Genomic DNA, 12,610 nt, shown 5'->3' with positions numbered 1-12,610 from the left:
CATTAGAATGCAATACAAAGAACAATACGGTACGCTCAGTACTATGCGATACGTTACGACATGATAAGGTACGATGCTTTACGATGCGATATGGTACTATACTCTACGATATTCTACGATACGGTATGATAAGATTCGTAACGACACGATACGTAACGACACGATACGTTACGACACGATACGTTACGACACGATACGTTACGACAAATTACGCTACCTTACCATACAGTACGGTACAGTAATATACGATACGGTACTGTACGTTACGGTACTGTAAGGTACTTTAATGTACGGGACGGTACTGTATGCTACTGTACAGCACGATACTGTACGGTAACGATACGGTACTGTACGATACGGTACAGTACGGTATGATATGGTACGGTATGGTACGACACGGTAATACAAGGTATGGTACGGTATGGTACGACACGGTAATACACGGTATGGTACGGTATGGTACGACACGGTAATACACGGTACGCTATGGTACGGTATGGTACGCTATGGTACGGTATGGTACGATACGGTACGACGCGATGCAATACAATACGGCGACAGCATCGTAACTGAAGATGACGGCAGCACTGATCATGGTTTTCTGTAACTCCCCTGTAGAGCAGTGATCACATTTTAACAAACAAACACACAAACACACACTTCCCTTTTCTGTTTCTGATGCTCATTTCTGATTTCCCTCACTTCTCTGCAGAGGAAGTGATGCTGGCTGAGGAGAATAAGAATTCAGGACCTTCTGCCCTCGATGGTGAGTCTGCAGAGATCTCTGTTTCCTGGTTTCATAATGCACATTTCTGCTGTGCTCACATGGCTTCACATTGTGTCTCTGCAGATGGATCAGTTTAATACTGGCATTCTATTAGAGAAGCTGTTGTTTTTTGTTTGGTGGTTTTAGGTTTTTAGGTTTAGACTGCCAGTCTGGAAGTCCTAGACGATATTAAGGCTGCTTTGGATAAGAAATCAGTTTGTGTTGCATTGTTTATTGACCTAGCCAAAGCATTTGACACTGGAGATCACCACATTATGTCTAATGTTATGTTGGTGTCTCGTTTCGGTCATAATGCCATTTGCTGGTTTCAGAGTTATCTAACCGACCGTACTCAATGCGTCAGGTTGGGTAGTACTGTCTCTGACCCTGTCACCTTGGATAAGGGAATGCTCTGGTTTTTGGACAAAATTAACATGGGATCACTCCTGTCACCGGACGTACTTCGTCTCACTGGAATAGTAACGGTCATAGTGAATATAAAATCGTCCCCATGTATCCGGCCAATGACGGGAGAGTTTTGAAAGAGACAAAACACTGTTCCATACATTTAAAAACACTTAAAACAATTAAACAATGTTTACCTGCCAACAAGCAGCAGTGTGCTGTCATTTCAAACATGTTACCCCACTGTTTAACACAGTTTTACCTGTGTTTTGAAGACTCTTTCCTGGGTCAATGTGTCCTCTTTCTCCCCCCCCTGGGTGTGTGTGAGACAAGTCAAGTGAGTCAGCCTGCCAACCAGCAGCAGTGTGCTGTCATTTCAAACATGTTACCTCACTGTTTAACACAGTTTTACCTGTGTTTTGAAGACTCTTTCCTGGGTCAATGTGTCCTCTTTCTCCCCCCCTGGGTGTGTGTGAGACAAGTCAAGTGAGTCAGGCTGCCAACAAGCAGCAGTGTGCTGTCATTTCAAACATGTTACCCCACTGTTTAACACAGTTTTACCTGTGTTTTGAAGACTCTTTCCTGGGTCAATGTGTCCTCTTTCTCCCCCCCTGGGTGTGTGTGAGACAAGTCAAGTGAGTCAGCCTGCCAACAAGCAGCAGTGTGCTGTCATTTCAAACATGTTACCCCACTGTTTAACACACTTTTACCTGTGTTTTGAAGACTCTTTCCTGGGTCAATGTGTCCTCTTTCTCCCCCCCTGGGTGTGTGTGAGACAAGTCAAGTGAGTCAGCCTGCCAACCAGCAGCAGTGTGCTGTCATTTCAAACATGTTACCCCACTGTTTAACACAGTTTTACCTGTGTTTTGAAGACTCTTTCCTGGGTCAATGTGTCCTCTTTCTCCCCCCCTGGGTGTGTGTGAGACAAGTCAAGTGAGTCAGCCTGCCAACCAGCAGCAGTGTGCTGTCATTTCAAACATGTTACCCCACTGTTTAACACAGTTTTTACCTGTGTTTTGAAGACTCTTTCCTGGGTCATTGTGTGCTCACCAGGGGCACGAGAATACCCTCCACAGAAGGGGTCGTGGTTCCGTGAAGAAGGCCGAATTTGGGTGCTCATAGGCAGCCTGCTGCAGAGTCATTTTCAGGCTCCTCTCCACAATTGTCCCCCTAAAATGATTTAAAATCATTATTTTTGCATTTAAATGCATTTATTCTATCATTTATATGGTTCCCCAACACAATGCACATAGTCTGGAGCTCACTGGGGTCCTGCATATAATTTAATCAGGCGTTTTAACACTTTTTTCCCATGAAAATGATTTTTAATCACTATCATGGGGCTATGAAAATAAAATTCCGGGTAATGCAGAGCACAAGTGCACCTTTTACTATTTAAATGTATTTGTATTATATATATTTGGGCTAGAAAGGTGACCTCTCTGGGTGATTTAGTCAGTTTATGGAGCTTAGCCCACAAATCCTGGATGATCCAGGCCGAATTTGGGTGCTCATAGGCGGCCTGCCAGGCGCCCCCACCCGTGGAAAGCAAAAAAAATGGAAGAAAACGCTTAATTATAACTTAAAATAATCAAAAATGAAGTTTTGAAAAATTGTCAAAAAAATGACAGAGTGCCAACGGGAGAAGGGGCCAGACTATTGGCGCTTCAGGCCGATTTTTCCCCTTCTCCGATGGTTGGTACAACGGAGAAGGGGAAAAAGTCCCTGGGCTTCATTTCCACTTCTCTGTTAAAAAGATTCATCCATACTTTTCAAACTACCGTCTGCACGAAATCGGAAACCCAGTTTTTGGGTGCACTCAGAAAAATAACGGCTGTTGCAAATCATGGAAGAATGTATCCGCTCACCAAGCACTTTGAGTGGGCCTAATTTTGTGGCGCAAGGACCCCCCAGCCTGGTTCTCTCAATACTTAAAGTTTGACATGGAGGAATGCGAGGGCACTTTGCAGGTGACTCTACCCGATTATGAGACACTATTTTGGGACGTATTTTTTACATTTCTCTGGTTCTCCAAATAGTTTAAGTTCGACATTTTGAGCCATGGAGGAATGCGAGGGCACTTTGCAGGTGACTCTACCCGATTTTGAGACACTATTTTGGGGCGTATTTTTTACATTTCTCTGGTTCTCCAAATAGTTTAAGTTCGACATTTTGAGCCATGGAGGAATGCGAGGGCACTTTCCAGGTGACTCTACCCGATTTTGAGGCACTATTTTGGGGTATAATTTTTACATTTTGACCCCTTTGCCCGGTTATCACCAAAGTTGAGTTGGATGATTTCGACCATGGAGGAATGTCAGGGGAGTCCGCGGGGGACTCCTGCGGGGTCATGAGGCACTATTTTGGGGTACAATTTTTACATTTTGACCCCTTTTCCCGGTTCTCACCAAAGTTGAGTTGGATGATTTCGACCATGGAGGAATGTCAGGGGAGTCCGCGGGGGACTCCTGCGGGGTCATGAGGCACTATTTTCGGACACTTTTTTCCCATTTTCCCCCCTTTTGCCTGGTTCTTTTTATTTTTATTTTTTTTCCTGTTTTGGCCCGTTTGACCCGGTTCCTTCTGCCGGGGGCACTGCCCGGTCCCGGGTGCCCCCCCCAGGGCTCGCGTACAGCCGTTTCACCCCCCCACATTGACGGATTTTGACCCCTTTGCCCGGTTCTCACCAAAGTTGAGTGTGATGATTGCTGAGTCATGATGCACTATTTTGGGGTACATTTCCCCCATTATCAACACGGACTAGAGATGTCTCGGAGATGGCTCGGAGCCCACACCCTGGTTCTATGTAACCCTGGAGGAATGTCACATGAGTCGACAGGGGACTGCTGCTGGCTAATGAAGGACTATTTTGGGGTACATTTCCCCCATTATCAACACGGACTAGAGATGTCTCGGAGATGGCTTGGAGCCCACACCCTGGTTCTATGTAACCCTGGAGGAATGTCACATGAGTCGACAGGGGACTGCTGCTGGCTAATGAAGGACTATTTTGGGGTACTTTTTTTTCATTTTCACCCAAATTTCCCTGGATGAAATATTTTTTAGTTTTTTTAGTTTTTAGCCCAGTTTTGGCCACAGCGTTGCCTGGAGGATAGGACCGAGATATGACAGACTCTCTGGCCGCCTCACAAGTCACTATTGTCGGACACTTTCTTTGCTTTACCCCGGTTCTATCACTCTTTCCTCCTTTGACCATACAACCCGTTTCCTGCTGGGGTGGTGCCTGGTTCCGGGGTACCCCAAACCCTCTCATGGTCGGGGCACCATGTATTGATGCATCGGACCCAATGTTGCCATCACCAGCCCCGCGTTGGTGCGGAAGTGGGACCATCTGACCCGGTGGTAACCCAATACTTCCCTTCGTCCATGCACCATGAATTGATGCATCGGACCCAGTGTCGCAACCACCGCTCACGCTAACGCATATAAACGGAGAACTATAACATAATTTTGATCAAAATCATTATGTGTGTTTCAGGAAGGATGTCATCTGAATGCCCGGTGTGCAGACTCTTCTATCTGGCATTGAACAAACACCTTAAGCACAAGCATGCAGTGCGGAACTTGGAGGAGAGGGGAATCCTCCTGAAAATAGCCAGTGGAAGGATAAATGTTCGGACCAAACCCTGTCCCATCGCTGGGTGTTCGTACGCTGGGAAGAGACTGGACCGTCATGTAAAACATGACCACCCTGAGTTGTCCCGACATAAGGCACATCAGGTCATGGCAAGGCTGAAGCATAGTGTGGCACTGCAGTTGCTCCATGACCTCCGTGAGACTAACCCCATCATTGGAATGGCTACATCATTGGATATAGACAATGAGGAGGAATACCCCGGGCACCCTCCACCCTTCTCCCCACATACCGAGTGTGACAACGAGGACTGCAGGCAGGTGATGCTGGAAAATGTGGCATTGAGGGCTCAGAAGGATGCCCTCAATGATGAGGTGAAGACCCTGCGCTCCAGGCTGAAAAAGGAGCTAAAACCCAGGAAGCAGAGTGCTGCTGTTCTTGAGGAAGAGGACGAATGTATACGATTTAAGGGCCTGGCAATCCCAAATACCTCCGGCATAAACACAGTAGCCTCAGGCAGCAATACCCCTGTGAAGAGCCCGGTGAAGACTGTCATGCAGTCCCCAGTAACCTCCGGTAGCGAGACCCCTGTGAGGAGCCCGGTGAAGACTGTCATGCTTGCAGTAGCCTCCGGTGGGAAGAGACCGGTCAAGAACCCTGTGAAGAGCCCAATGAAGACTGTCATGCTTGCAGTAGCCTCCGGTGGAAAGAGACCGGTCAAGAACCCTGTGAAGAGCCCAGTGAAGACTGTCATATTACCAGTTTCCTCCGGTAGCGAGACCCCTGAGAAGAGCCCGGTGAAGACTGTCATGTTTGCAGTAGCCTCCAGTAGCGAGACCCCTGTGAAGACCCCGGTGAAGACTGTCATGTTTGCAGTAGCCTCCGGTAGCGAGACCCCTGTGAAGACCCCGGTGGAAACTGTCATGTTTGCAGTAGCCTCCGGTAGCGAGACCCCTGTGAAGACCCCGGTGGAAACTGTCATGTTTGCAGTAGCCTCCGGTAGCGAGACCCCTGTGAAGACCCCGGTGGAAACTGTCATGTTTGCAGTAGCCTCCGGTAGCGAGACCCCTGTGAAGACCCCGGTGGAAACTGTCATGTTTGCAGTAGCCTCCGGTAGCGAGACCCCTGTATGCCGGAAGACCCGTGCCTCTAAGCTGGCTAATGACTTGCCCTCTCCCTCAAATTACTGGTCCACTGGGTGTGGACGGGGGAATACCATGCGTGAAATCACGTTGCCTAGAAGCATGGAGGCGTACCTTCAGACATACTTGGATCACTGTTTGGGTGTCGCTCCGACAGTAAAACAGAAAGACAATGTTGTGTCGAAGATCAGCCGGATAAAGAACTTCATAGTATACATGGCCCATGGTGTTAACCGCCTGTCAGACTGGCTGTTCCTAAGAAACATGAAGATGATCCGTGGCTGGAGCGAGTATATTGTAAAGCCGGGCCGGGCAGTCACAACATCAGAGTTCTTCCTGAAGAATGTGCACCAGTTCATGGGGTACATGTCTGAGTCAAAGCCCCGGGGGTGCAAGCTCACCCAGTCTGATATGACCCACATAATGAGAGAGGTGAAAGCCAACATGAAACACTTGAATAAGGCAGTCACTCTACATCAGTTTAACGTGAAGAGGAACAAACTGGATCGTCTGCCGAGCCAGGCGGAGCTTCTCGCCGCCATGGCGGCCGCTGAGAAGCGCATCCCGGAGCTCCTCGACCTGATGGCCGGCACGCCGACCTCAACCACCCAGAAGCTTCTCTATGGCTATCTCACCCTCCATTGGAGCCTCCTGTATGGCCACCGTACGGGCGTGTACGCAAACATGAAAAACAGTGAGGTCTTAGAGGCAGCCATAAGGGGAACTGCTGAGGGCTACATCATCCATGTGCAGGATCACAAGACGGCCAAGACATATGGCGAAGCACAGCTGGCGCTTACAGTAGAGGAGTTTAGCTGGGTCATGCGGTGGATGGGGATTAAAGAGGCATTGCTGGGTCCTCAGAATGAATTCTTCCTTTTCACAAGGGGGAATCGGGCCTCCAAGAACCTGAACGCTCACTTGAAGAGGGCATGGGCTGATGCTGGGCTAGAAACAGCCGTCACCTTCACAATCCTGCGCACTGCCCTGGCTGACAATATCAAGCATCACCAAGATCCAGAAAGCCGGTCGATTCTCGCCAGGTTTATGTGTCACGACGTAACCACGGCGGACCGGTTCTACGCGAATGCGCCAGGTATAAAGGAGGCATTGAGAATCCGCTCCATGTTCAGGGCGTCATCAGATGCGGCAGCAGCTGCATCATCATCAGAAGGATGTCTACCGCTGTCAGATGGGGAGACCTCCGAAGAGGGCTGCTATAACAGTACAACTCTATCATCTTCACCTGATGGGTCATTGGAGCGGCAGCAGCAGCGGAAGCGGAAGCGGGAGGGAAAGAGGCCAATGAAGTCGGGACCGGGGCTGGTTGACACTCCTGATGATGGGGCAGGGGCCGTGGACTCAACCTGTTTGCCCTGGTGCACCGTGAGAATTAGACGCCTAATTTGGTCCCCTGAATCCCGCTAAACATTGTGAATATGTATACCGTGTATATAATTATTATTATAATCCTGTGTATACATTTTGTAAATAGTACAATATCTCCAGGGCGCATAACTGCACTTTACAAGCCAGGAAAGGTGCCAGAATCCTGGGCATACATTTTGTTAATAGTGCAAACACCTCCAGGGCGCATAACTGCACTTTAAAACGTAGGTTAAGAAATTTAGTAGTACTGTTATAGTAGCAGTAGTACGTGTAAATAGTTTATGTTTTAGCCTCTCTGTACTGTCAACTGTGTTTTTTGTTCAAATAAAATAAAAAAAAAAAAAAAAACAATAACCTTGATGATTACCAGGGGCAGAAAAAGTGCCACTTTCCATCAGCACCGGGGAGGCACTCTCCTTGGTGCTGAACCCTGTGATGAGCGCTCAAGTGTTGGCGGAGGAGGTGTAAGCCAGAGGAGGGTGAACAAAAGTTAAAGTGTTTGAACCTCCAGCCCAGAAGGGGGGGTGATGCCGTGAAGAAAGCCGAATATGGATGCTGATGGGCGGACACAGAAGCACCATAAAACCACCCCCTTGTAAGGTCACCAGGGGCACGAGAATACCCTCCACAGAAGGGGGGGTGATGCCGTGAAGAAGGCCCAATATGGATGCTGATGGGCGGACACAGAAGCACCATAAAACCACCCCCTTGTAAGGTCACCAGGGGCACGAGAATACCCTCCACAGAAGGGGGGGTGATGCTGTGAAGAAGGCCCAATATGGATGCTGATGGGCGGACACAGAAGCACCATAAAACCACCCCCTTGTAAGGTCACCAGGGGCACGAGAATACCCTCCACAGAAGGGGGGGTGATGCCGTGAAGAAGGCCCAATATGGATGCTGATGGGCGGACACAGAAGCACCATAAAACCACCCCCTTGTAAGGTCACCAGGGGCACGAGGTTCTGGTGGGTGTGAATACCTGTGTTTAGTCCGTGGGGGAGTGCTTAACTGTGGGGGCCCGGGGACTCAGGGTGTGCAAGGTTATGGAGGTCCCACTGTTAGGGGCCCATGCTGGAGGTAATTAGTCCGTCCTTGGGGCTCTGTGAGCGGGCAAAAAGAGGTGATTTCCCCCTGGTCTCTGCTGGAGGTGCAGAGTCCCACTGTTAGGGGCCCATGCTGGAGGTAATTAGTCCGTCCTTCGGGGCTCTGTGAGCGGGCAATGAGAGGTGATTTTCCCGGTCTCCGCCCTGGAGGTGTGAAATAAACAGAGTCCCCCTGTTAGGGACTGGTGCTGGAGGTCTCTAGTCCGTCCTTCGGTGCTCTGTGAGCGGGCAAAAAGAGGTGATTTCCCCCTGGTCTCTGCTGGAGGTGCAGAGTCCCACTGTTAGGGGCCCATGCTGGAGGTAATTAGTCCGTCCTTGGGGCTCTGTGAGCGGGCAGAGAGAGGTGATTTCCCCCTGGTCTCTGCTGGAGCTGTGAAAGAAACAGAGTCCCACTGTTATGGGGACATGCTGGAGGTAATTAGTCCGTCCTTGGGGCTCTGTGAGGGGGCAGAGAGAGGTGATTTTCCCCTGGTCTCTGCTGGAGCTGTGAAAGAAACAGAGTCCCACTGTTATGGGGACATGCTGGAGGTAATTAGTCCGTCCTTGGGGCTCTGTGAGGGGGCAGAGAGAGGTGATTTCCCCCTGGTCTCTGCTGGAGGTGCAGAGTCCCACTGTTAGGGGCCCATGCTGGAGGTAATTAGTCCGTCCTTGGGGCTCTGTGAGCGGGCAGAGAGAGGTGATTTTCCCGGTCTCCGCCCTGGAGGTGTGAAATAAACAGAGTCCCCCTGTTAGGGACTGGTGCTGGAGGTCTCTAGTCCGTCCTTCGGTGCTCTGTGAGCGGGCAAAAAGAGGTGATTTCCCCCTGGTCTCTGCTGGAGGTGCAGAGTCCCACTGTTAGGGGCCCATGCTGGAGGTAATTAGTCCGTCCTTGGGGCTCTGTGAGGGGGCAGAGAGAGGTGATTTTCCCCTGGTCTCTGCTGGAGCTGTGAAAGAAACAGAGTCCCACTGTTATGGGGACATGCTGGAGGTAATTAGTCCGTCCTTGGGGCTCTGTGAGGGGGCAGAGAGAGGTGATTTCCCCCTGGTCTCTCCTGGAGGTGTGAAATAAACAGAGTGCTACATTTTGTAAATAGTGCAATATCTCCAGGGCGCATAACTGCACTTTACAAGCCAGAAATAATGTTTAAATGGTCGGGGAAAGTATTTTTAAATGTCTGGAAGAGAGTTTTAGACAGTCATTTTGCACGAAATCATTTAACATAGACGCTCTCCTGAAAATGCACAGAATATGTGCTTTTTCAGGAGACCGTCAATGTTAAATGATTTCGTGCAAAATGACTGGCTAAAACCTCGGAATAAGTGTTTGAAAAGCGGGGAAAAGTTGTTTAAAATAGTCTGATACCTCCAGGGCGCATCACCAAAAATGTACAAGCCAGGGAAGATGCCTGAATCCCGGATACTTTAGGTCTGTCACTTAGGGTGACCGCACCACTCCGACGCTCCCGAGAGTGGACGTCCATTGTTTGTAAGGCACCTAAGAGGGAGAAGGGAGTTCCACAGGGCTCTATTTTGGGGCCCTTGTTCTTTTTATTATATGTAAACAATATTTGTAATCAGATGCAATTTTCTACCTATCATATGTATGCTGATGACACTATTGTATACTCGTGTGCTCCTTCTCTGGATATGGCCGTTTCCAATTTAAAATCTGATGTTATCACGCTGCAGCATGCACTTCTTGATTCCAAACTGCTATTGAACAGTAAGAAAACCAAAGCAATGCTTTTTGCTCCCAAGTCAGCGTCCTCCTCTTGCCTCTCCATTGACACCCTCGATGGCGTTTCTGTTGAGTTTGTTGATACCTACAAATATCTGGGCTTTTGGTTGGACAGTAATCTGAACTTCAAACACCATATTGAAGTTTTAACAAAGAAATTGAAATTCACTCTTGGCTTCCTTTTCAGACTTAAATGTTGTTTTTCAATTTCATCCCGTAAAAGGTTGGTCTCTGGCTTATTCCTGTCCCAGCTGGACTACGGTGATACAATCTATAGATTTGCCTGTCCCACTGTTTTGGCCAAACTTGACCCACTCTACCATGCTGCACTGCGTTATATATCAAATGCACCCTATAGGACTCATCATTGCAAACTGTATAGCCTAACTGGATGGTCCTCACTTACTATGCGTAGGATGCAGCATTGGTTTTTATTAATGTATAAAGCCATTTTAGGTAAGCTTCCACTGTACATATGTGCCAGATTTGCTCCAGTTTGTGACTCTCACAACCTCAGATCCAGTGCCTGGATACGGGTCCAGGTTCCTGCTGTGTGGACTGAGGCTGGAAAAAGGAGTCTTTTTTATTATGGTCCTTGGTCTTGGAATGACCTTCAATCAAGCCTAAAACTGAGGGCACTTGTCTCAATAGCATGTTTTAAATTGAAGTTGTCTGAGGTCCTTACCACCAGCTGCTCTTGCAGTAATAAGTAGTACCTTTCTTACTGTCCTAATGTGCACAATGTTGTGACTGCTTTTCGTCTTTGGTTTTCTTAGTTATGTTCTCTGTATTTTATATGTCTGTGTTATGTGTTATGTGTAACGTTGCTGCCTTCTTGGCCAGGTCAGCATTGAAAATGAGATTTTATCTCAATGCTTTTATCTGGTTAAATAAAGGTTAAAAAAAAAAAAAAAAAAAAAAAGGTTTGAGAGAAATGTTTTGCATATTTTTTGATTATAAAGTCATATATTTGCAATAAAAAGAAAGACAATTACTAGGATTACAGTCCCCGGTTTACGAGAAACACATTTATTAAATGTTGATTGATTGGCAGCTCTCAGGAGCCTCCCTGATTGGAGTACAGGCGGAGTCTATGGTGAGAACCGTCCTCTGCTCGGCCACCTGCAACCTGCAACCTGCAACCTGCAACCTGCAACCTGCAACACACACACACTATCACACACACTTTTTCAGGTGTATATCAGTATGTAGTGTCTCTACTTTAAAGAGTCCTCTCCTGCTGATGTTCAGGTGTATATCAGTATGTAGTGTCTCTACTTTAAAGAGTCCTCTCCTGCTGATGTTCAGGTGTATATCAGTATGTAGTGTCTCTACTTTAAAGAGTCCTCTCCTGCTGATGTTCAGGTGTATATCAGTATGTAGTGTCTCTACTTTAAAGAGTCCTCTCCTGCTGATGTTCAGGTGTATATCAGTATGTAGTGTCTCTACTTTAAAGAGTCCTCTCCTGCTGATGTTCAGGTGTATATCAGTATGTAGTGTCTCTACTTTAAAGAGTCCTCTCCTGCTGATGTTCAGGTGTATATCAGTATGTAGTGTCTCTACACACACACACACACACACACACACACACACACACACACACACACACACACACACACACACACACACACACACACACACACACACACACACACACACACACACACACACACACACACACACACACACACACACATACACACACACACACACACAAACACACCAAACACACACACACACACACACACACACAAACACACCAAACACACACACACACATACACACACATACACACACACACACACACACACCACACACACACACACACACACACACACACACACACACACACACACACACACACACACACACACCACAGCTGTTGTGATTTGAAATAAATAAACTCTGAGAGCTTTAATTAAAATAAATAAAAAGGTGGCACACTGCTGCGGTTACCTTAGCAACTATTGGTCTGAAAAGGCAGCTGTGTGTGTGTGTGTGTGTGTGTGTGTGTGTGTGTGTGTGTGTGTGTGTGTGTGTGTGTGTGTTATTAAAAACAAAGTCCCCGAGCAAATATTGACTGCAAGTAGATTCAGAAATCACACAGGTAGCGGGAAGGTGTGAGGAGGAGAAAATGAAAACAATCATCAGCGAGAAAACACAACACACACGCTTCTCACACACTCTTCACACACACACACACACACTCGCAGCATGTGTGCACGGCACGGCTCAGAAACAGAAGTGCATGCAGCGCCTCGGAGCATGGTTTGCCACGATGAAATCATGAAATAAAAGCAGACGGTTTTGCAGCCGTTTGGATCATTACACACACATTAGGGATCATTTGTATCTCATTGAACCGCAGCGTTAATGAGCCCAACTCTCCCTCTCAGATACAACTTTGCTGATGATCCTCGTAGAGATTAAACTCTCACCATTTGCATCATCATGATCTCTGCATTGCATCATGAGTTTGCCTGCCTCACT

General features: G+C 47.8%; 1 protein-coding gene across 1 annotated transcript in view; it reads left to right on the top strand.

Moving 5' to 3' along the window:
• LOC117487559 (voltage-dependent R-type calcium channel subunit alpha-1E) overlaps window positions 1–12,610 on the top strand; it is a 118,309-nt gene that overhangs the window by 37,573 nt on the left and 68,126 nt on the right. The window contains 2 exon segments of the mRNA XM_034136208.1: window positions 713–766; window positions 11,175–11,216. Of these exon segments, the coding sequence (XP_033992099.1) occupies window positions 713–766; window positions 11,175–11,216 (96 nt within the window).

This window comes from Trematomus bernacchii, unplaced genomic scaffold (genome assembly GCF_902827165.1).
Source record: "Trematomus bernacchii unplaced genomic scaffold, fTreBer1.1, whole genome shotgun sequence".
NCBI lineage: Eukaryota > Metazoa > Chordata > Actinopteri > Perciformes > Nototheniidae > Trematomus > Trematomus bernacchii.
This window is presented reverse-complemented; position numbering and strand designations above follow the sequence as displayed.